Here is a 23964-nt window from a genome sequence, read left to right as displayed (position 1 = left end):
GAAGAACACTCTGGTCCCCTTCCTATCACTTCCTAAAGAGAAATCTGAGCGGTGTGGAGATGGCAGCCCGAGGCCGTTCGCTTCCCGCCTGACTGGAATGGGACAGCTGTACTTTAGGGAACAAGGCTGCTGTCCTACAGCAATAAATAGCCTTTCTGAGCCAAGAAAGGAACCTAGTTTTGATGTGGTCTGTATTAGAAAGTCCTCCCAGTCAACCTGCCACTACAGTTTATAGCCAGGGAGGAATAAGTTGAATGCTAAAATGAGTTTATGTTTTTGAGCTCTCAGGATGGGATGAAAGCATACTCTTCTTTGCCCAGACCCAACCACCACAATCAGTGTGGGACAGCAGACCATGCAAAACATTCCCATCCCTCAGCACCCACCTCTTATAGGATCGCAGGGCCTCTGAGCAAGGATCAGACCTGATGGCCCCCATGGCCTCGGAGGTGTTCTCTGGTCCATTGTTCTTCCTGACCCCCCCTCAGCAAGGCTCCACTCCACGGAGTCCTGTCAGGTCATTAGCTAAAGCAAAGAGGGTAGGTAGCCCAAATTACACACCTTTATCTGTGTTTAGCCATTGACAGGGTATTGTTGGCTGTCACTACCAGGGTGCTGTGAGGACAGCATCCTTGTCTAGGTTTCCCTTTACTCACATGGGAAAGCTTTTTTCCCAAAAGTAGATACCTAAAAGTGAGATTGTTGGGGCACCTGGCTGGCTCAGTCGGTGGAGTATGTGACTCTTGATCTCAGGATTGTAAGTTTGAGCTCTGTATTGGGTATAGAGTTTACTTAAAATCTTCCAGGGGCACCTGGGTGGCTCAGTCATTAACTGTCTGACTTCAACTCAGGTCATAATCCCAGGGCCCTGGGATCGAGCCCCACCTCAGGCTCCCTGCTCGGCGGGAAGCCTGCTTCTCCCTCTCCCTCTGCCCCTGCTTCTGCTCCCTTTCTCGCTGTGTCTCTCTGTCAAATAAATAAATAAAATCTTTACAAATAAAATAAAATCTTCCAAAAAAAAAAAAAAAGTGGGATTGCTGTCTCATGGTGTTTGCATCTTCAGCCTTAGAAGGCCCTGTGAGTGGTATAAAGTAAGGACCTGCACTTTTTCCTCATCTAGATAGCCAGTTCTCACGGAGGCATCAATTGTGATTTGTCCACAAGTTGATCTCTGATAGAAGTGACAGTTGTCTGTTAGGATGTCTGCGTCGTGCCTCCCATCTGCTCCACTGTTCTCTGTCCTGCATCAAACTGTCTGAATTACTATAGCTGTGAAAGCTTGGTATTGGGGAGGGCAGGTTCTCCCTACCTTATTTTCTTCAGCTGTAATTGGCTGTTCTTGGCCTTTGATCTTTTGTATAAGATTTGTTGAATAAATATAATTGCATATGTAAATATTCTAAAAATTTTTTACAGAAATATTGTTACACAATACAGTATTATAAAAATGTTAGATAGTGGGGAGCCTGGGTGGCTCAGTAGGTTGAAGCCTCTGCCTTTGGCTCGGGTCGTGGTCCCAAGGTCCTGGGATCAAGCCCCACATTGGACTCTCTGCTCAGCGGGGAACCTGCTTCCTCCTCTCTCTCTGCCTACTTGTGATCTCTGTCTGTCAAAGAAATAAATAAAATCTTTAAAAAAAAAATGGTAGATAGTAATATTACCTAAATAAAAATTGCATAAAATGTTGCAAGATTTCATATGTACACACACCTACACACCCCCTTTTGAGGTTTAAGTTGCATTTGCATGACTTTCTAGTCTGATTAGGGGAGAAGTATGGTCTTTATGATTAAGTTTTCCTAGATAGGTGAATGTGGCATTTCTCCATTTAATTTTAGGTCTTTTCTGTATTTTGACAAAGGTTTTTAGAGCCTTCTCTATAAATCCTATTATTTTCTTATTAGATTGACTTCTGATGTTCTGATGTTGCTGGTGTTTTGGAACATGTTTGATTCTGTGTACTGATCCTGTTTCCAGGAAACTTTGAGCTCTAATAGTGTATCCATAGCTTCTCCTGGCTCTTGTACTTGGACAGTTGTTTCCAGTTTCTCAGTTTCTTCTTGCCTTCCTGCCCTGGCTAGCATCTTAAGCCTAGGTTAGAATAGGGAAATTGCCCAGTTGCAACCCTATTGGTCTTTGCGATCCTAAAGTCAATGCTTCTCATGAGAGCTTCTGGTAGGCGCCTAACATTTAGCTAGGGAGATGTCTGTGTATTTTTCCTTTTTATGAGGAATGGGCAGATTATATCAGATTCTTCATTTGAATATTATGAGGTGATAAAAATCATTCTTGCCCTGGTGTAATATGTGGTAAATTACTTTGTCTTGTCTTTTCTAAGTAGGCTCCAAAGTGGGGCTTGAACTCACGACCTTGAGATCAAGACCTGAGCTGAGATCGAGAGTCGGACGCTCAACCAACTGAGCCACCCAGGTGCCCACCCCTACTTAATCTTTCCAATATTACACCACCTTGCATGATTGGAATAAAATGGACATTATAGTTATATATTGTTTTGACTTTCTAGAACAGTTTGCTAGATTATGAAGTAATACATTCTTTTCTCCTGTTATCTTTGTCTAGGAAATATTAAAGTCCTCCTAGCTTTGTAAGTGAATTGGGAAGGTAATTTTTTAGGGCTTCCTTATGAAAGCAGGTGGGCCTCTCTGCTGAGATATTTATATTTGTTTCTTTGAAAATTTAGGAGGATTGGTTATATAAACTCCATTTCTAACTCTGAAGTTGCCTATTTCCTCTTGTTTTCAAGGTATGTGTGTGCGTGTACGTGTGTATGTGAGTGTTCAGGTTTTGTGGGTTTTTTTTTTTCAAGATTTTATTTATTTGAAAGAGAGTGTGTGCACAAGCAGGCAGGGAAGGGTAGAGGGAGAAGCAGACTCCACTGAGCAGAGAGTCCCCATCCATCCCAGAACACTGGGATCATGACCTGATCCAAAGGCAGACACTTGAGCCACCCAGGTGCCCTCAAGTTTTTGATAATGCTTGTCTTAGTAGAATTCTTGTATGATCTTTCATAGTCTCTGCTGTGGCCGTAGTTTTGACCCCCTTGAATTCTTAGTATTGCCTGTTTGTACCTGTTCTTACTTTTTTTCCCCACTGGTCACTATCTTGCTCAGAGATCTAACTGATCTTTCTGAAGACTCCTTTGTAAGTTTTATTCTCTCTTGTATGTCTCTTATTTCATTAATTTCTTGTCTGTATTAATTTAAACTTTCTTTAGATTTATTTTGTTCTTCTAATTTCAGGAGAGGATGATTAAATTTTTACTTTTCCCTCTTCACTAATATTATGGCTTAAGGCTATAAACTTGTGTCCAAGCAACACTCTGGCTTGATTCCGCAAGTTTGGATAAGGAACTGCTTATTGTTTAGTTCTAAATATTTTCAAATTTCTTCTTTGACCCATGAGTTATTTAGAAGCAACTTTTTAAATTTCCAGTCTTCTTAAAATTTTAAGTTGACTCCTAATTGATTGTTTTGTATTTAGAGAATGTTATGCTATTAATTGTTTTTGTTTTGTGCTAGCTGCTGGCCAGATTTTATAGAAATTCTATTAGGATTGAGAGGAATAGGTCATTTCTAATAATTGGGTGAAGGATTACATAAATCCATTGAAGTAGATTCATTAACTACATTGTTTTAATTTTCTATACAGTTTTAATCTTCATAATCTGTGAGCTGAGTTTGCCTTTGTCTGTAATCCTAGATATGTCAACTTCTAGTGACCTTCCTATTCTTATTTTATATATTTTGTAGCTGTATTATTAGATATATACATAATTGTACTTGGAACTGACTTGGGTTTTTTAATCTTGACCTTTAGTTCTTACTCTACAGCCTACTTTATATGAAATTAATATGGCTAGCTCAACTTTCATCAGTTAGGACTTGCTGGACTATTTTTCCATCCCTTGACTTTCAGCCTCTGTGTCCACATGGTTTAGGTGGCTGAACTAGCTTTTAGCTGGGTTTTGTATTTACATTAGATTATTACCACATCTGGATTCATTTCTTCCATATTTTGTGCTTCATTTGCCTTGCTCGTCTTTTACTTCTCCTGCTTCCTATTCTGTTTTCTTTTTTCATTTCTTTCAGTTAATAATTACTAATACAAAGTAACGTAACTGGTAAGTAATCATGTATAATGTAGTGAATACCTCTGAATCTACTACACCATTAGTAGATCCACTAAGCTAGATCTCATCCAAGATCTGGAACATTGCCAGGAACTTCTGTTTGAATGGGAGTTTAGTTTTTTTTATTTGAAAGTTAAAAATTGTGCTTTCACTAGATTATCTTTAAGTTTGTATCATTAATTCAACAAGGTCTAAAATTAGTATTTCTAACCTTTTCTCAAATAATGATCTGAAATATTCCAACTTCAGTTTCTTCCTTTCATCTTATATTTGGTTGCTGCTTACTATTTTAATTACATTTTGTATTTTAATTTCCTCCCGATTTTATTGTTTAGTATGTGGTCAGCGCTTGTTTCACTTTATCTGGGTTACTGGTTTCTTTGTCATTATTCTTCCTGGCAGGACTCTCTGGCTCTCGCTTCCTCCTTGCTGGAGCCTGTCCTTCAGTGGTTATTCCAGCAGCCATCCATCTGTAGTAATTGCTTGCTCATAGTCTAAATGTCTTTAAATGACAGAAAGGGTTCTGAATCGACAGGTACTTGCTTCAGCATAGTTTACAGGTGTTGTTTTGTTGGCCTCTGGCAGGCGTGCTGTCTCCCGGTGTTCCTCCGTAGGTAAGCTGCCTCTTCTCTAGTCGCTTTTAGGTTCTACTCTTGTCTTTGGCATGTTTCAGGGTGGATTATTTTAAAGGATGTTGCCAGCTACCTGCTCTATTTCTTGCATGGGGGGAAGGAGGTTATCCTTACATCCTAGAATTTTCCCTGCTATTTTTCCAATACTGCTTCTCTGTTCCTTGTGATGGCTTCTTTTGGAACTTCTATTAAACATATGTTGGACTTTCTCATTCTCTTATCTATAGTTTTTTTTTTTAAAGACTTTATTAATTTGAGAGACAGCAAGCATATTCGAGGGGGTGTGGGGAACAGAGGGAGAGGAGAGAGAATCTCAAGCAAAAGCTGAGATCATGACCTGAGCCAAAACCAAAAGCCAGATGCATAACTAACTGACTGAGCCACCCACAGGCTCCGCTCTTATCAGTAGCTCTTAACCCTTTGCATTTATTCTATCTCTTGACAGTTTTTAAAGGCCACCTTTCTGTCTTACATCTCTAATCACTTGAGGATTTTTTTTATAGTCTCAATCTGATAGTTCTGTTGTCTGAAGTTCTTGAGTCTAATCCAACTTCAGTCTTCGTTTCTGAATTTTGGACTTACAGCCTCTCTACATTGTGGATAGATTTGTGGATATGATTTGTAGCCTGGTATGAGGTTTATTTTCTGTGTGGGGTTGCTTTCTGTGTTGCTAATTCCTAGATTTGGGCTGGTGGGGTCTTAGAAAAATGGGAGTTGTAAGGACTTAAGCCCTAAATCTTTATTGAGTGTTAGTCCAAGGTTGCTGATGCTCAAGAGGAGCTCCCACCACCTGGTAAAGCAGATTGGAAAGTCTCTATGCTGGTGGGTTTGTTTTTTGCTTTTTTTTCCCCCCCAAATGGCCTACCTTCTGTTGAGAGTTCTTTTGAGGGCCATGGCTCTGTGGGGCTGGGGATGCTGTTCTAAATTTTAACTTGAGCAAGCCCACATCTTCTCCCATGTATATCCCCCTTGAGCTGAAAACCCAAATGTCACAGACTGATGTTCCCTTTTTGAGGTACCCATAGGGGGTTTCCTCACACATTATCTGGTGTGACTGTTGCTGGACCCAGCGCTCTCAAAATCTGCCTCTACAAACTATTAGTTTCAATGCACTGAAGCTTGCTGGGAAGAAAAGCTGGTCATAATGATCAGCAAAGAAGCATCCTGGGATGGTCTGTACCACAAATTCAACATCTGATTTCAGTGTCTTTTTACATCTCTTAAGGGCTTCTGTGCAGCAGCTACTGTGTGAGCTTCTGACTGTGGTGATTGCCAAGCTTCACTGGAAGTTTCTTGACAGTTGACCTGCCAACTGTTTGGGAATCCCTCCCCTCTTCCTCCCTCTCAACCCTCCCCCATCCCCCCACACACATATACACACAGTACTGACTTTAAAAACAAAACAAAAAAATACACTTGTCTGAGTTGCTGGTTGGTTAGTCTCCATGGAAGGACTACCTGCAAACACTAATAACCATAGTAAGGGATGCTGAAGAGCTTGGTGCTTCAAGAGGTTCTTCCGAGTGTAAGGATATGCCATCTGTCCAGGCCCCACCCTAGGGACTTGGGGCAGTGCTTTGACGATGATGTCCTTGGCTCTACAGAGTGGATTTTTGACTGCCTCACATAGTTTCTCTTCCGCTGTGATGTCATGAGGGGCTCCTGCTGGTTGGGCTGGGCTTCTCCCCTGACCTTCAGCTTGCACATGCAATTTCCTACTTGACATCTGCACTTGGCCATCCAGTGGGCATCTCACATCACATTCCCCAAGGCAGCTTTTTGCATCACACTCCTCCCTTTCCAGTCTGGTTTTCCTTTAGTCTCCCAATCTCAGTGCAGGCAGCCAAGAACCTCCCTGACATTCTTTTTCTTTCTTTTTTTTCTTTTTTTTTTAAGATTTTATTTATTTGACAGAGCAAGAGAAGGAACACAAGCAGGGGGAGTGGAAGAGGGAGAAGCAAGCTTCCCACTGAGCAGGGCGCCTGATGCGGGACTCCTAGGACTCTGGGATCATGACCTAAGTGGAAGCCAGAGGCTTAATGACTGAGCCCCTAGGCTACTGACTGACTGAGCCACCCAGGTGCCCCTCCCCGCCATTCTTAAGTTCTATCAGGCTCTGCCTTCAGTTAGTGAGGAACTTCTTGGTGCTACCTTCCAAATCTGGCCACCTAGTTCATGTACCATTGCCAACCACAACTGAAAGCTGGTGTCATCTTCACACTGAACAACTGCAGTGGCCCAACCCCCTCCCCCCCAACACTTTGTGTTCCACTGAAAAAAGTACATCTGGTCGTGCTTTCTGCCACTCCAAACTCCAGTCATCCTCCCCACCTCAGCAACACCTGTATGAGAGCTGCCAGCTGTGCTGACCTGGCTGTGGGCTTCCTGCTGAAGCCGGCCTCTTCTGCCCACAATCCCGTGCTCTTGCCCTGTGTGGGGCACTCACGTAATGCGTGCAGGACTCTGCTCGGGACACTTCCATCAGAGGTACAAGCTGATGTCTACAGATTCCTGTGTCGGGCCCGCCCTTGATTTTAAAAAATCAAACAGTGCAGTTATTTATTATGCAAGGGACGCAGACCTGATCAGCCATCTCCCCGTCTAGGGTGGAAGCCCCTGGAGGGGAGGTGATTCTTTTGCTGGTTCTTGGGCTGGGCACGTAGTAGGCATACCTGTTCTTACCTCCATGCGGACAGCATGCACTATGGACATAAGGAGGGTGGTCAGCGAGTAGGGTTACTTGTGGAGGTGATGAGCTACACCAGGAGCTGAACCCCCCCCCCACACCCCCGAGCACCCGGAAGGAAGCTGCTCCGAACTTCTGGGGCACGGACTTGGGTTCGGTTGGAGCCGCCTCAGCGTCCATCCGTGCACCGGGAGGAGGCGGCAGTTAATTTCCTTTGTGTTGTCCTTCGCGGTCTTGTTTCTTTTTCGGGTGGGGAGGCAGGCGGTATTGCCGGTGACTGGGCCGGCCGGTGCGGGTCTCCGCGCTGCGCTCCGGAGGTGGTGGGGGTTGGGGGGTGTGCATTTCTCAAGTCTCCGACCCCACCGCCCACCCTGGAAGCCACGGAGCCCTTCCGGAGTTGGGTCCAGACCCCGACCGCTCGCCCTGGCCCGGCGGGGCGGGGGCCGCGCGTGGGGACCCCGCGGGGGGCGACGGGGGCGGGGCGTGGGCGCGGCGGCGGCGGCGGGGGCGGGGCGAGGCGGGGCGGCCGCCGCCTGACGTGTCTCGGCGGGATTGGAGCCGCCGCCCTATATAGCCGCGGGGGCCCGGGCGCCGGTCTCGGAGCGCGGCCCGGCTTCTCCGCGGCGGGCGGCGAGCGGACCGGCGCGCGGACGGCGGGACGGACGGGCCGACCCCGAGCAGTGAGCACGGGCCGCAGGGGGGCGGGCGCCAGCGCGGAGGGGGCGCGCGGGGAAGTTGGGGCGCGGGGCGGGCGGGGCGCGGGCTGCCGACGTGGAGCGCCGGGCGGGGGAGGGGCCGCGGCCGCCTCCCCCCCAACTCTTCCCCCTCTGCCGCCAACCGGGCGTCCCCCCGTCCCAAGCGCCCCCTCCCTTTCCGCCGCCCGGCCAGACGCGGGGGGCGGCTACGTGTCAGCACTGCGCATGGGCCGCGACGCCGGCTTGGGAAGAGTGAGAAACTTTCCCGAGTCGCTGGCGCCGGCCCGCGCGCCCCCCCCGCACGCACACACCCGCACCTCCCGCGGAGGCAACCCCGAGGGGTCCAGCTTCCTCCGCCCCCCACCCCCAGCCCCCTAGCCCGGTGCGGGGGAGGGGCGTTGGACCTGGGGCCCGGGCCGGTGACGTGGGCGTCCGGCCGCAGAGCTGCTCCCCCCCACCCCCCCCCCGCGCCCCTCCTCCGGTCCGGGATGGGAGGGGGGGTGCCTGGGGTGCAGTGCGGGACCCGAAGGGCAGGGCCGGGGCCGGGACAGTGGCAGGGCCGGTGCAGGCCCAGCCGCACCTCCACCTGCTGCCCGTCTACGTGGTCGGTGGGCCTGCTGCCCTGGGGGGCTGCCGCGCAACTTGGACGCACCCCAGGGTCCGCACACGAAAAATACATTACGGAAAAATACCGAATTTGGATGAAAGGCGGGGAGGCCGAGCGCGTTACTGCCCCTTTAAGCCTGTCCCCGCCCGCGGGCTCGCGTGGCCTGTGGGAGGGCCTGCTGAGGTGGCATCTGCGAAAGTTCCTCCTGCGGGACGGGTGCCGACTTTGGAACTCGCTGGAGCCGCTCACCTGGCCCTCGTGGGGGCCTCGCTCGCTCGCCTTGGGGCTTTGGGAACTTTTAGCCCGCGGGGAATTTGGGTTTGTTTTCAAGCTTGGTTTGTGGGTCTTGAGAAGTACTTTTGGGGGGAAAATTCTTTTGCAGGTTTAGTGTGGGGATAAAAGTAAATTTAATTTTGGAAGAAGAGGAAGGGAGTTCTGGGTTTCCACCGGAGGTTCTTGATGTCGTCCATGTTCAGTCCTGTCTAGTTTTGTGAAGGGAGGAGATTGTCGTTAGGTGGCTGAGCTAAAGTTCTTTCCCTGCTTTTACTTCTTTGCAAAGACTTTTCCTTTTGAAAATATAATTGGCAGAACGGCACCAGGGAATCAACAAGTATTTATAGTAGAGAAGGAAAATTCTTCTTTTAAAGACTTTTCCTGTTGTCTGTGTGTTAGGACCAGGCTTCAGATGTAGTCCGCAGATGTCGTTGGGACTTTGCGTTTCTCCCACATGATAGGAGTGCCTGACAGTTCTCCCGGATGAAGAGAAGAGTCTGTGCTTCTGTCTGTCTGCCTTCCTTTGGGTCTAGTTCTGTTTGCTGCTTAGTTGTATTTTGAGATGTGTTCCCCCGCGCACCCCTCCCAACATTTACACTCTGAGAAATAAGACTTAAAGTCCACAGTGAGAGTAGTTCGAGATTTGCTTTGAGTGAGAGGATCTCAATGCTTCCTGCAGGGAGAGTACTTGAGAGCAACCAAAATGAGGAAGGGATTGGAGCAATCTTGGGAAGAACTGGAGTAGAAAGGGCTTCACATGTCTGAAGCACTCTTGTAGAGAAGAGTGGACTTGTTCTCTGTGGCAAGAGTGGAGCAAGAAGTTGTAGATCTTGGCACTACATGAGGCAGACTATTCTGACAGCTGTGCAGAGGTGAAGCAGGGCTCTCTTGGAAAGCCGCACAGGTCCTCTCTGGTGGTAGTCAAAGATTGCTGTCAAGTGGTGCCTGAGGTCCCTTTCCAGCTCGATTTGAGCAGTTTATTAGATTAAGTGAGGAACTGATAGCATGTTTGGCCTCTATTCTTTGATAATGGGGCCTGTGTAAGGTCCCCTGAGAACTTAAGATAGTAGTGATCACTGGTGAGGTCGTCCAAGGATTCAATGGAGTGGGAGTCATCTTGCTGGGTGTTGTCTGTGAAGGCAGAGCAAGGGCTGGTGGGGAGCAGGTTTGGGTGGGCATAAGGCTATGGGGGACAGTTTCTTAGGTGCTGCTTTGTGGAAGTAGAGGCAGGCAGGCAGTCATGCTGAGAGCATGTTAGGAGGGCTGCCTTTGGCCTTTTATACAGTCTCAGCCCAGAGCCTCAGGTAGAGGGAGGTCTTCATTTACATATGTGTTATCAGGTGTGTGTTTAAAGTGGATTCTAAAAAGATGGGGTTTTGAGAAGTTTATAAGAAAATGAGAAACTTTATTTGATAATATCAGAGCCCCAGATGTTAACTCTGCTACTTGTTGCGATCCATTCTTTTCCAGCTGTGATAAACTGCCACTGGAAATCTGGGGACTAGAGACCCGGCGTATCTTGTCACACAAGTCTGGACTTTCTGGAGATCCACTCTGTTCTGCTTCTCAAGGGCCTGTGCACATTTGGGGTCGTTAGAGGCTCTGGGATAGGCTCTCCCTCTGACACATCAGTAGGTTTAATGGGGTTGGTGACCCTTTCTTGAGCCTCTTGGACTAAGGAGTTTCGTAGAAGAGCTGGCTGGAATTGACTGCTGAAAGGTGTGTGAGCTATCTCAGAAGAGACTTTTAGGAATTGGTCTTATCTTAGGTGACACTAGGTGCAGGGTGGAAATTGCTCCTGGGAGGAGGGGAGGCGGGATGGACAGTTACTGTATTTTACAGGCTTACCTAGTGGTTATCACTGGGCACTGAAGATTTGCCCTTGTCCAGAAGGGCAGGAGGGAGGCTGGTCAGTGGAAACCCAGGTGAGAGGGTGTGAACATGGTCATGTGGAGAAGCTGTCTGTCTGTCTCTCATTAGGGAGTAGATGGCTGTGGGTTTTAGGAAGTGACATAGCGTGACCTGGAGTGGGAGGCTGTTGAGATGCAAGGTCAGCAGGTAAAAGAGCAGGTACAGCCCAAGTACAAGTTCTGAGCAAGGAGGGCAGGGTGGACACCTGGGTCCTGGGTTCACTGCTAGCACTTTGACCTAGAACACCTCCATCTTGTGCCTAGCCTGGCTAAGTGTGCACAGGTTAGACACTTGGAACCCCAGGGATTCCAAGTGCTCTATACCTTATCGAAATCCACATGTGGATGTGCTACTCTGACACTTTGATTTCACAGAAAAATCTTAATCTTTAGAACTTGTGGGTTAGCATTGTTGGAGGAAGATTCTGAGAGTTATCCTGGTCAGTATATCTCCATTTTTCTCCATCCATCTTGGTACAGAGGAGTGTCTGGTGGGACTCGGGCCCCAGAGAGGCCAGAACCTCTCTGGCTTGTACTTTCCCTCTGTGACTCAAACCCTGCATTTAGAGATTTGGTTTTTTGTTTGTTTGTTTGTTTGTTTGTTTGTTTGTTAAGTCCTGAAACGCTGCTGGATAATGAGACCCTCTTAAATCCAGAGTCTGCTGATATACCCCTGATTGCCGCGACCTGTCTTCTAGCTTCTGAATTATGTGTCGCCGTATTGGCAAGAATTTGACAATGTTATTCTCCATTTAGGTAGTCAGTGTTCTTATTACTGTTGTGGATTCTCCCATTTTGGACACCTACCTTACCCCCATCGTAAAATCCACCTCCTTGCACTTTACTGAGTGTATGTGGGGTTTGTGTAAAGCGGCAGGTAACCTACTGGGAAGCCTCCCTCTCCCGAAGTCCCCAAGGCAAGATGGCCCACACCCTCTTGCTTCACAGAGTAGTTCTTGGTCCTCCCCAGACAGCCTTTGAAGGCTCCTTCCAACCCTGCTATTTTATGGCTGGTTTCTAAATCCCCAGTGGATTAGAAGGGACGGAAGGACTTTTACAGGAGAACAGCGAGAACAAAGTAACTACAAACCCATAGCGAGCTCATAAAGGCAGTAGCTCTCAGTCACCCCAAAGAGCTCGGGACCCCAAGGTCCATGTTCTGTACTGCATGGGAGCACAGGTTTACAGACTCTTTGTCTTTGTGGCACAGCAGTCAGAGATTAGGTGAATACAGGGGAAATTACTCAGCCATGCAGGAGAACCATCAATTGTGTAAGGATTTTACTTCAAAATGGTCAAATTTAAAAGTTTTGACATTAAGGGATCACTCCCTCAGGTCCAGTGGGAAGAGTTGCCCTCTCAAAGTTCTGAATGGTTTAGATTTTACTGTGATAGGTTTTGTTCGAAGTTAGTAGCCTGGGGGCAGAGCATCCTTTTTTCCCCCAAGAAACTTGTCTAAATATTAGTATTAGTAAGCAAAGTATAAATAACATTTTGCTTTCTTCTGGTTGGGAGGTAAAAGGATCTGGGTTATAGAATGCAGATAAGTAACTTCCTTCTGGTTTTCTTCTCGTTTGCCCTCCCTTCCTGTCCCACACAGCAAAAACTGGCAGGCTGACATAGGCAGCCTCAGGACGGACTCTCTGGCTACTGACCGTTTTGCTGGTAAGTGTGACTGTCCTTTCTGAAGGTTTCTTGTCCCTGGGCTGCATATGTACCTTCTTTTGTTACGTTTCTAGTGGCTCCTGAGAGACTTGCTGTAACGACAGGAGCCATGTCCACGTGCACCTTTCAGGTGCGTCATCTGGCTTCCACCTAGTTTTAAACCTTTTCTTTCTCAAATGTGAATTACGTTTATTCAGGATTATCTGAATTTGGATCTTGCCTCTCTTGAGGAATGCAGGGCTTAATTTTCTTGAACTTGGAACAAGGTCTCACAGAGCTGTGAAAAGTACGCAAAAGCTCTCATTACATCATTTAGCTCTCTTATGCTTTGCCATGGTGGTGGAGAAAGACACTTGGCGCATAATGGCGTGAAAGAGTGGGTTTCTCCTCATCACAGTAGCTTGGAGCTCACCTAGAGTTGAAGGGAGGAAGTGAACACACCTGCCTGCATGAGCCTGAGTCCTACTGCGTACCCCGGCCCTCAGGCGTGGGGTCTGGAGGCAGAGACTGCTTGGTGCTTTCCATGAACTGAGGAACTATGTGCCCTTGGGCCGGGTCCCACCTGCTCTGGGTCCACTCTGACCCCTGAGAGCTAGGACATCCAGACAAGAACCAGCCAGCCCCTGTCAGGCACTTCACCGCCTGCTCCTTGCTGTTACAGTGTCACCAGTGGGCGCTGAGAGACTGCTCTTTGCGCCCTGGGGCCTGTGGACATTGCTAGGGTGTGCGGTGCGCTGGGCCTTGCTGACCGGGCCCGCTATCCTTACAGAAGTGGGCTGATTGCTTCTTGTAGCCACTGCCCTGTGGTGTATTTTATAAGCATCAGGAGGCATGTGGATGAACAAAATAACTGAGATGGCTGTTAACAAAAGCTTCCAGAGGTTGATCTGCAGGCTGTCTCTATAGCCCCAGAGATCATGGGACTGGAGCTGTCAGCTTGGGCCTCTGGCTCCTCACATAGAGGATAACCTTTGGGGAGAGAGTTGTCCAAGGACCATCCTTCATTTGCATTTTTCCTTTCCTCATTTACTGAAAATTTGGGTATCCTCTTGTATCAGAGGTTGTAAGTGAAGAAAACGGTGTGGTTTGCTGGTGAAACAGGATGAAGCCTTTGGCTAAAACTCTGTGCCTCGCAGTTTGGCTGTGCCTTGACACTCTCGTCTCTGCCACCCTCCCTCCTGCTTCAGTGGCTCACCCGGATTGTGCGTAGGCGCGAGATCAACCATGAGCTCCGTTGCAGTTTTGACCCAAGAGAGCTTTGCTGAACACCGAAGTGGGCTGGTTCCGCAACAGATGAAAGGTGAACGCCCTTTTGTCCTCATCTTCCCATTTGGAGACACCGCTGCTTCCAAATCTTTGTCAGACCTTTAAGGCCTTTGAGAAGTGCTTTTTGGGACTGGAGCTGCGGGGTGGAGCCTGGCCTCCCGCCTCTTCCCTGCTCCGACTGGCACTGCCTGCGTGGCTCTTCTGTGCAGGGTGGAATTGGGCAGACTGACAGATACTTCTGGGTACAGAAAGTTTTGAAGTGTGGACCACTTCCTTTCTGGAAAGCCAGTGATTTTGATCCTCGGTCATTAAAATGAGATTGTTTTTCAAAATTGCTGTCCCCCAGGTGTGCTGAACTAAAATCCTTCAAAATCTGGTACATATTTACAAAAACAGGATAGCTTGATTTGAATGCTAAAGTTTCATCTATAATCTTTCAGCTGTGTGTAAAATTATTTAAAATTTTCAGGTGAGAAAGTAGATTAACTGAATCAACAGTCAGTTGTTAAGTGTAATTAAAATAAAAAATTCACTTTGTGCATCCCACTGGCTGTGTTACAAGTGCTCATTTCTAGGGCAGTGGAGGCCCACATCGTGCAGAGTGCCTGCCAGACGTACTCTTTCTACCTGATGCACCAGCCCTGTAGAGTCTGCATTTCTAGATGAGGGAAGCAAGGCTCTGGACAGGCTCCAGCTGCTTGTCAGCGCCAGGCCTTTACTGGTGTCCTGGGATAGCACAGCCATGCAGCTAGAAGTGGTGAACCCCGAGATGGACGCAGGCCTGTCTGATTCCAAAGGTTATCTCCCTGCTCTGTGGCACATCCATTCACAGTGGGTTTTATTGAGCCCTGCCATTGCTGGGGCATTTGGGGTGATCCAAAACAGTCCCTCTCCTGTTTTCACGGAGCTGTGGTTAATGGGACACAAAACCGTGAATGATCAGGGCACTGTGGGGGATGGAAGCGCTTACTGCTCTTGTTGCTCTTTGCAGGGGGCGGGGGTCAGAGATGGCAGCTCCCACAAGGGTGATTTTCAGCACCGTGTGCTCTGGTGGGCAGTCGGCTGGAGTCGGCCTCAGAGGCGGTCCCCACGGGCAGTGCTGAGCAGCAGCGTTATCTTGTTCTGCGAACTGAAGGGCTGGTTATGTGCCAGGCATTGTCATAGTTGTGATTTTTTAAGTACAGGATCAGCAGGGTCTGGGGCTGAAATTCTTTGTGGTAAGGCCTGTTTTCAAGGGGCTCACCCCATTCGGAAAGGAGTGGGGCCCCCAGTGTCTGAACTGACTGCTCATAAGAAGGCTACTTCTCCAGGCCACATGCTGAACCTGAGGGCACGCTGGGCTTAGGGACCACCTGGGTTGCTTTCCCATCACTGAATGAAGGGATTGGGGTACAGGGTGTCACTCAAGCAATTAATGTTGTTTCTCTTCTTTCTTGACATTAAAACTCTCCAAGTGTTTTTTTTTTTCTAATGTTGAAAGCACTGTATTTCCTTTTAATCCATGTTGGCCGGTCCAGTTGCTACTTTAAATTCAGAAGAGGAGAGCGACCCCCCAACCTACAAAGATGCCTTTCCTCCACTCCCGGAGAAATCAGCTTGCTTGGAAAATGCCCAGGAGCCTGCTGGCGCCTGGAGTAACAAGATCCGGCCCATCAAAGCTTCTGTCATCACTCAGGTAGAAACTCCTTTCTTTTCTTTACCTGCTCCTCCAAGCAGGAAGTGGTAGCATCTGATGGAATGGGTTCTGAACACACACGAATGAGCGGGCTTTGGGGCATGTAAGGGGAGAGGCTTTCGGAGTAGATCCGACCCCACTGCTTGTGAAGCCGTCCATGCTCATTTTTACCGTCTGGTCCCAGCACTCAAGAGGAACAGGTCCCGTTGTTTCTTAGGTCCACTGCAACCGTCTCTGCTCCCAGTTGCTGGAAGGAGCTTTCCACGTCACCAGCCCCAACAAGAACTTGTCTGTCTTCTCTGCTTTCTCTCCCACCATGTCAAAGCAAGTCTTTTCCTTTTGGCGTACCTGACCCCATTTTCTTGGTTTGCTTTGATCTCATTACCCCATCTATCTGCTACCTTAGCATGGGATATTGGCAGGCAAAGTACTTTTCTCTGTGTGTACTCGTGTTGGGTCGTGGTTGCCGATTATCTACCACCCACTTGCTGAGAAGTCCCCTTCACTGAACCTGAGACTCTTAACTGATTGCATCCTGGATCTTTCCATTCTGGTGGCTAAGATTGGACTGGTGTGTCCTCAGTCTTCCTGATCATGTTAACTGCACCATGTTCTACATAGGGGTTCAGACCCAAGAGCAGGAGTCATCTTGGTTCCTCCTGCTTCCACCCTTGCCTCTGCTCACTCCCTCCTCCACAGAAGAGCTGGAGCGAAACTGGATCATCGGTCAGCTTGTATCCTTCTGCCTGAACCCTGCTTCGTTGCCTTCTCCTTTTGCTGTAGAAGAGGCATAGGGACCCAGCCCTTTCCTTTCTTCCTGCTTGGACTGCACCCCACTGTGCTCATAGTGCTCCCCGCCTGCCCCTGTTCGTTGCCCTCACCCTTTTGCTCTTGCTGACCTCTGAGTATGGTGATTCTCTGTGTCTCCCTGTCTCCCAGCCTCTCTCCCCTCCCCGTCTCTTCCCTCCGCTGCACTCACTGCCACCTGATGCTTCTTTGCTGTCTGTGTCAGGGAGTCATTCTCTTTGCTGGAGCGCCAGCCTCCTGCCCTTTGGTGCTTTTTGCCTGCCTCTCCATCCCAGTCTCTCTGGCCTTGGAGCAGGGGCGAGGAGCAGGGATACATAGAGATGAGTGAACTCAGGCTCCTTACTCTGTATATTCAGTGCCTAAACCCTTACACGCCCTCTCATCTCTTGATGTCTTCACCTTCCCTTTTTGACCTTTCCTGAGTAGGTGTTCCATGTACCCCTGGAGGAGAGAAAATACAAGGACATGAACCAGTTTGGAGAAGGTGAACAAGCAAAAATCTGCTTGGAGATCATGCAGAGGACTGGTGCCCATCTGGAGCTGTCTCTTGCCAAAGACCAGGGCCTCTCCATCATGGTGTCAGGGAAGCTGGACGCCGTCATGAAAGCCCGGAAGGACATTGTCGCTAGACTGCAGACTCAGGTGGGTCTCGTCAGCCCCGTCCTCCTCGTGGGCATACTCCAGTTCTGTGCCACTGGCTCCAACACGTACGGCTCTGGTTTCATCAGACCCTGCCCTCCCAGGTCTTCAAGGCCAGAGTTAGAGGTAGTGCAACAATGTTCGGGACCTCCCAGCATTTTTAGCTGAAAAAACACTAAATCAGTGACAAGTGAGGACACCAACCATTTTTGCTATTTGGGCGAATAGACTGAAAGATAAAGGCTTGTCCCAGAGGCAGAGACATTCAGAGAAGCCAGGGTTGTGGGATGGTAGAATGAGGACACCACCACAAGTCACTCATTCCCAGGGCGAGGCTCAAGAGTCACCCCATTGCTGCTTAAATATGCATTTCCAGGTCCTATCTCGGGAGAGTACAAGTTCAAATGTTATTTGTTTTCAACCAGTTTCCGTAGTCCTTAGCAGTCTGATAGCACTACTTGAAATTTACTGGGGGACTGTTGTAATAAGTAAGTAAACCTGTGATGTGTTTCTCCACACGGCATCATTTAAAGATCAAGGTAAACGCAGAGAATCTTACTCAGATGTCAGTGATGGGTGCCTGGGTGGCGCAGTCGGTTGAGCGTTGACTCCTGATTTTAGCTCAGGGCGTGATCTTGAGGTTGTTAAGATCAAGCCCCGTGTTGGGCTCTGTGGTTGGCGCAGAGTCCGCTTGGGATTTTCTCTCCCTCCGTCCGTCCCCTGGCACACATACATGCGCGTGCTTTTTCTCTCTCCCTCACTCTCTAAAATAAGTGACTTTTTTTAAAGTTTAAAAAAATGTTTCATTGAACAGATACAGCTTTAGTTGGGTTTACTTAGAAACGGAGGTCCAGGGGGTGCCTGTCTGGTTCAGTCAGTATACTGAGTACAACTTTTGATTTTGGGGTTGGAAGTTTGAGCCCTCCGTTGGGTAGAGATTACTTTAAAATACAACTTCCAAAAAAAAAAAAAAAAAAAGTGGGGGTCCTCCCCAGAGTCTGTGAGCTCACTGGGGAGCAGCTCTAGAATATGGTGGCTAGAAGGTAGGGCACTGTGGGTCAGGAGCCAGGGGCTCAGCAGGGAGGACAGGATTTGCCCTGTGCTGTCCAAGCTCTCTCTCCCTCAGCCACACAGGGCCTTGGGACAGTCCCTAATCCCCTCAGTAGCTTCAGGGAATGAGATGATTAAGTGGAAGTAGTTGAAAATGTGTGTCAATTGCTTCATGTTGTGGCTAGTGCATAGCAGTAAGCTCTCAGGCTTTTGCTGTTTACTGGTTGGTGAATATTTGAGTATTTTGCGATTGAAAACTAGGCAGGGAGGAGACCTGAACCACTCCACTCTCTGCACCCCCACACATCCGCTGCCATTACTTTAAAGCAGATTGCGGATATGTTATTCACTTGTAAATCATTCCGTGTGCCCCCACTTTTTTTTTTTAAGATTTTTATTTATTTGAGAGAGCACAGAGGGAGAGGGAGAAGCAGACTCACTACTGAGCAGGAAGTCCAGTTGTGGGACTGGATCAGGACCCAGGGCCCTGAGATCATGACCTGAACCAAAGACAGACGCTTAACCGACTGATCCACCCAGGCGCCCCTATATTTTTTGGGGTTTTTTTGTTGTTTTTGTTTTGTTTTGTTTTGTTTAAATAACCTACCGGACTGTTAACTCACTTATTAAAATTAATAGTAATTTCTGGACGTATACCCATATTTAACATGGTCTGTGTATGGACTTCCCTCATTATCTCCAGATGTCTTTCTGAGTTGACGTGTTTAAATCGGCATCCAAACAAGGCCTGCCTGCTGTGTGTGTTGGGGCTCATGCCCTCTTCTGTTCCTCGGCAGTGCCCTCCCCTCCTTTTCTTAATGCCTTTGATTTTTGGGGACAAGCAGGTGTTTGCTTTGTCTCACTGTCCATCACTGTTGCCTGTGAAGTGGTGGTTATATCCCGGTGGTTACTTTGACGTTCAGCTTACTTGTCTGGCAGGAGAACTTGTGGGTGGTCCTGTGTAATTGCTGTTGATTCCCAGATGGATCCCTAGACTCAGGAGTCTTCAGCAAATCCATCCATGAATAAAGTTCTTGATTATTCTTTTGTCTAGAGGTTATATCATCTCCACAATTCACTGCAGTGTGGATGGCAGCTCTCTGGCCCCTGCCCCACACTGGTTGCTGTCCTTGTGATGAGCTGGCCTCCACTGGCTGCTCAGTCAGTGTTGGGACTGCGTTGGCGCTGCAGCATCTCTGCCGGGGATCCGTGAATCCTTCTTTGTGTCATTATAAACTTTTTGATATATTGATTAGTTGTTAAGGTGAAATTGCATCATCTTTGGACAGTGGGACCCCATTTGGTTGGCACCCTGCAGCTTTCTGGGGTGACCATTCATGTTCCCCAGTTCCTAATCTCTAATATGGAGAGTGCCGGGCTGATCATGGCCACAGACCTAATGTGGAACTCTTCACCTACCGCATGAGTTCAAACTGATAGTTCTAAAGAAGATGAAAGATGGAGTTTTTTTAAAGGTTTTTATTTTTTTAAGATTTTATTTATTTGAGAGAGAGTGAGCATGAGAGGGGGAAGGGCAGAGGGAGAAACAAACAAACAGGGAGCCCGATGCAGGGCTCAATCCCGGAACTCCAGGATCATGACCTGAGTTGAAGGCAGTCGCTCAACCAACTGAGCCACCCAGGTGTCCCCGAAAGATGGAATTTTAAAATCACTAGAAGGAATGCATACTGTCATCTTGAGATATAGTTAGGTTGGTACAAAGAGTGGTATAATAAGGTTCAGTCAGAGATCGCCTCTGCACCCTGTCCTTCCCTCCCCTGCCAGCTGGCCATTCATCGTCTTTGATGGACCCTTCTCTTGTTCCGGTTGGAGAGTAGAAGCAGAAGATGACTTGCCGTAGTAAACCCTGTTCTGCACCTTGTCTTTTCCTACATATTTTCTGGAGATGTCTACGTATCAGCAAATAGTGGCTCTGCTCCTTCCTTTGTACAGCTGCGAGATGCTCAGCAGATGTGGTGGGATTTATTCAAGCCTTCCTGTTGAAGTCCTGAAGGCATTTCCATTTGAGTTCCTTCCCGACTTTTCTTTTACACATCGTGTCTCAATAAAAACCTTGCGTGTGTGGGATTTCCTATTTCATCCGTTGTGTCTCAAGATCCATTTCCTAGCAGTGAGATGGCTGGGTCAGGGAGCAGCACACATAAGTAACTGTGAGTAGCTGTGGGCCTGTCCCTCAGGTGCTGCCCATTGTCTGCACTTTCCAGGGCCTCCCCCACCGCCTTGCCACACCCATTAAAAGCTTGGGCTTTTGTCATTCTGGAAGGTAGCTGAGTATACTTTTATTTTGGACTTTTCAAATGAACAAGATTGAGTGTCTTTTTAATATTTAAGGACTCTGGGTTTTGTTTTGTGCACTGTCTTTGGACAGTGGTGGAGGCCTCTACCTTTTCCATCAGAGGTAGAGGCCTCCACCTTGCTTGGTGTAGTTGGGTCCTTAAAAACCCTGCACCTTATAGACCACGTTTCCCACTTCGCGATTTGTTTTTGATCTTGGTGTGTTTGCTGTATGACTTTTTATTCTATGGTAGTCAAATTCCATTACTCTTTTTGTTCTTTTGAGTCCTTATTAGGAAAATTTTTTCACTTCCAGGTTGTAAGAAATCTCATCTTTTCTTTGGTGCCTGGAAGGGGGGCTCTTCCGTTTCAGTTCCTGATGAGTTTGGGATTTCTCTGGAACAGTGCAAGGTGCAGACCCACTTTCGTCCTTCTCCAGACATCTATTAGGTTGCCAACACCAGTTTTAAGTTTTCCCCACCCCGTGATTTGATTGGCTGTTTTTACGAAGTGTGCTCTGTTCTTTGCGTGGGTTTTCGGTTCTAAAGTGTTGGTCTGCCTCTCTGTGCACTAGTGTTCTGTTCTAAGGGAAGTAGTCTTATATTTAGTACAGTTGTCACCATTCCTCCCGTACTGTCCTTTTGCAGGTTTTTCCTGTCCCATTCTTGGTCGTTCCACCATACAGACTTCATAAGCTACTTTTTGATCAGAACTGCATTAGATCTCTTGAGTGTTTTGTGATTTCTCATGCACATGTCCCACCTCTTTTGTTGGGTTGTGTCTAGCTACTTTGTCTCTCTGTCTCTTTTTCCCTGTTGGGATGGCCATTCTTTCCCATTACATCTTCCAAGTGGTTACTGTTAGTTTAAGTTAAAGTTGTTGATGCTGGATTCTAGTTCTCTTCTCCCTGTTACATACCTCAGAAGTTTTAAAAAGTTGTGCGTTCCCAGGGGTGCAGGCCTGTGTTCTTGTCCCATCTTTGTGCCTCCTTTGCTTCCTTGGGTGTCCTTCCATGGGGCCATGTTCTATGTGGGTCCACCCTCAGCAGGCTCTCCCCTCAAGCACAGCTCCGAGTACAGGCCTAGCTGGGTGTGTATGTTTGTCACATTAAAAAAAATAACGTTTTTATTTTCTTTACACATTTTTAATCATGACTAGATTTAAATTCTGTGGAGGCAGTCACTTGATTCTTCTCATGTGTAACACTGATTACCTAATATCGAACCACTTTGGGAGTAAATGTTACTCGAACAGAATGTATGAGTTGCTGGGTCTTTCTGCGCTAGTTGGGAAGTGAGGACCTTTTTTATTGCCTCTGTGAAACAATTTAACATTTTTGTTTTGAGTGTTAAGTGGTCTGCTATAAGCTTATCCCCCTGACTGGTCTGTGAGTCTGCTTCACCGGTGGTGGGAGTGTTGACACTTCCCCTTCTTAAGTCTTCTTGGCAGCTACTGTCTGCACACAGTCAGGAAGACTAGGAGCCCCTGTCCTCCTTGCTCTCTGTCACCTCAGAAAGTTGCTTGATTTCTAGCATTTGGACTCACTGGATGAACGCTTTGGATTATTTCTATTTTTTTTTTTTTTTTTAAAGATTTTATTTATTTATTTGACAGAGAGATCACAAGCAGGCAGAGAGGCAGGCAGAGAGAGGAGGAAGCAGGCTCCCTGCTGAGAGAGCCCGATGCGGGGCTCGATCCCAGGACTCTGAGATCATGACCTGAGCCGAAGGCAGCGGCTTAACCCACTGAGCCACCCAGGCGCCCCGGATTATTTCTATTTTATTTCCTCAGACAGGTTATCTATTTTAAACTGGTGGTAAAAGAGATAGAAAAAAGTTTATTATGGGTTATAGGGCTTATGGTTGGGGGGAAAAATAGCCTGGGCCTCCAGAAACAAATCAGTCTGGTTAGTCAATATGTACCTGCTTTCCTGTCTCGTCCTAGGATGGTGTTAGCAATCATCAAAGTGGAAAATAAGACAGATTAGCATTCCTGAATATTCCTGTTCTTATGATGGCTTAGAGGGCCGAGAAGATGTTGAACAAATAATTACCCCTAAATAATTAAGACAGCTGAAGGTGTGACATGGGACCATGGGAATGTATCACACTTGAACTTTCCTTAGCCTTGGGGTCTGGTTAAGCTTCCCCAAGAACATGATGTTAACTCGAGACTGTTCTGAGGGACGGATTGGGGGCTGGCTAGGCAGGAATGGCATTTCAGCCGGAGAGAATATTGTGGAGAAATAGGCTTTTTCGTAACCTACAGACATCAACGTTCTTTGGTTCTCTTCCTGTTGTAGGCCTCAGCGACTGTAGCCATTCCCAAAGAACACCACCGCTTTGTTATTGGCAAAAATGGAGAGAAACTGCAAGACTTGGAGCTCAAAACTGCAACCAAAATCCAGATCCCACGCCCAGACGACGCCAGCAATCAGATCAGGATCACCGGTACCAAAGAAGGCATCGAGAAAGCTCGCCATGAAGTCCTACTCATCTCTGCTGAGCAGGTAGGGCCAGCTGAGAGGTTGGGGTGTGTGCACTGGCCTTAGCCCCAGAGCCACACCCTCATGGTTCTATCCTTCCCAGGACAAACGTGCTGTTGAGAGGCTGGAAGTGGAGAAGGCGTTCCATCCCTTCATCGCTGGGCCATATAACCGACTTGTTGGCGAGATCATGCAGGAGACAGGAACACGCATCAACATCCCCCCACCCAGTGTCAACCGGACAGAAATCGTCTTCACGGGAGAGAAGGAGCAGTTGGCTCAGGCTGTGGCTCGAATCAAGAAGATCTACGAGGAGAAGGTAGCGGTTGGGAAGAGCATGTAGGGTGGTCACGCAGAGGTGTGGCCTAGGCCCAGCTCCACCCCTAGCCTCTTGTGTCCAGACAAGTTCGGTTTCCGGTCAGTTAGGATGGAGTGCTGCTGGGCAGGGAAGAGAGGCTGGAGCTCTGAGCTGGATGGCCGGGCTATGGCAGGCCTGCAGCACAGAGCTGGCCGTGTCTCTGAGCTAGTGGTTCGCCTCACCCTGGTGGGCTGTGAAATCCCAGCCTTTTTCTCGGAGGTGTGGATGGAACCTGGGGTCAGTCTGGGCGGGACTTAAATTCTCTGGTGATTCTCATGGGGAGAAAACCCAGTTCTCCTTGCTCAGTGGAGTTTCTGGGGAGTGGGCTTTTCCCCATCTTCACTTGCTGGGGCTCACAGAGTGTATGTAGTCTAGGGCTCTGCGCTTGCTCCCTCCCTTTTTGGTGACAGCGTTCTGTCCCCACCTGTTCCTCCCTGGCCCTTCTCTCTGATGCCCTTATGGTGCTCTTCCTTAGAAAAAGAAGACCACAACCATCGCCGTGGAGGTGAAGAAATCCCAGCACAAGTATGTCATCGGGCCGAAGGGCAATTCCTTACAGGAGATCCTGGAAAGAACGGGAGTTTCTGTGGAGATCCCACCGTCAGACAGCATCTCGGAGACTGTGATACTTCGAGGCGAGCCTGAAAAGCTAGGGCAGGCACTGACTGAGGTCTATGCCAAGGTAACTGACTTCAGGAGTGGATCCTAGCTGCTTCTTGTGGGGCCGGCCTCTTGAATCGCGTTTCCGGGCCCCGGGAGCAGGGACCGTGT

General features: G+C 48.1%; 1 protein-coding gene across 4 annotated transcripts in view; it reads left to right on the top strand.

Annotated features, from left to right (window-relative positions):
• The window catches only part of LOC111152750 (high density lipoprotein binding protein), a 74009-nt gene that overhangs the window by 24624 nt on the left and 25421 nt on the right, over positions 1-23964 (top strand). The window contains exons 1-8 of one of the 4 annotated variants that reach the window (XM_022511549.1): positions 8133-8148; positions 12554-12618; positions 13829-13918; positions 15402-15559; positions 16793-17008; positions 22653-22859; positions 22939-23154; positions 23669-23875. In XM_022511549.1, coding sequence (XP_022367257.1) covers positions 13843-13918; positions 15402-15559; positions 16793-17008; positions 22653-22859; positions 22939-23154; positions 23669-23875 — 1080 coding nt within the window. In that variant the 5' untranslated portion in view covers positions 8133-8148; positions 12554-12618; positions 13829-13842. Of the gene's footprint in view, positions 1-8132; positions 8149-10559; positions 10763-12553; positions 12619-13805; positions 13919-15401; positions 15560-16792; positions 17009-22652; positions 22860-22938; positions 23155-23668; positions 23876-23964 lie in introns of those variants that run through there. The other 3 variants (XM_022511471.1, XM_022511392.1, XM_022511628.1) reach the window with 3 other exon arrangements.

This window comes from Enhydra lutris, unplaced genomic scaffold, assembly GCF_002288905.1.
Source record: "Enhydra lutris kenyoni isolate GAN:26980312 unplaced genomic scaffold, ASM228890v2 scaffoldscaffold1, whole genome shotgun sequence".
Classification (NCBI taxonomy): domain Eukaryota; kingdom Metazoa; phylum Chordata; class Mammalia; order Carnivora; family Mustelidae; genus Enhydra; species Enhydra lutris.
This window is presented reverse-complemented; position numbering and strand designations above follow the sequence as displayed.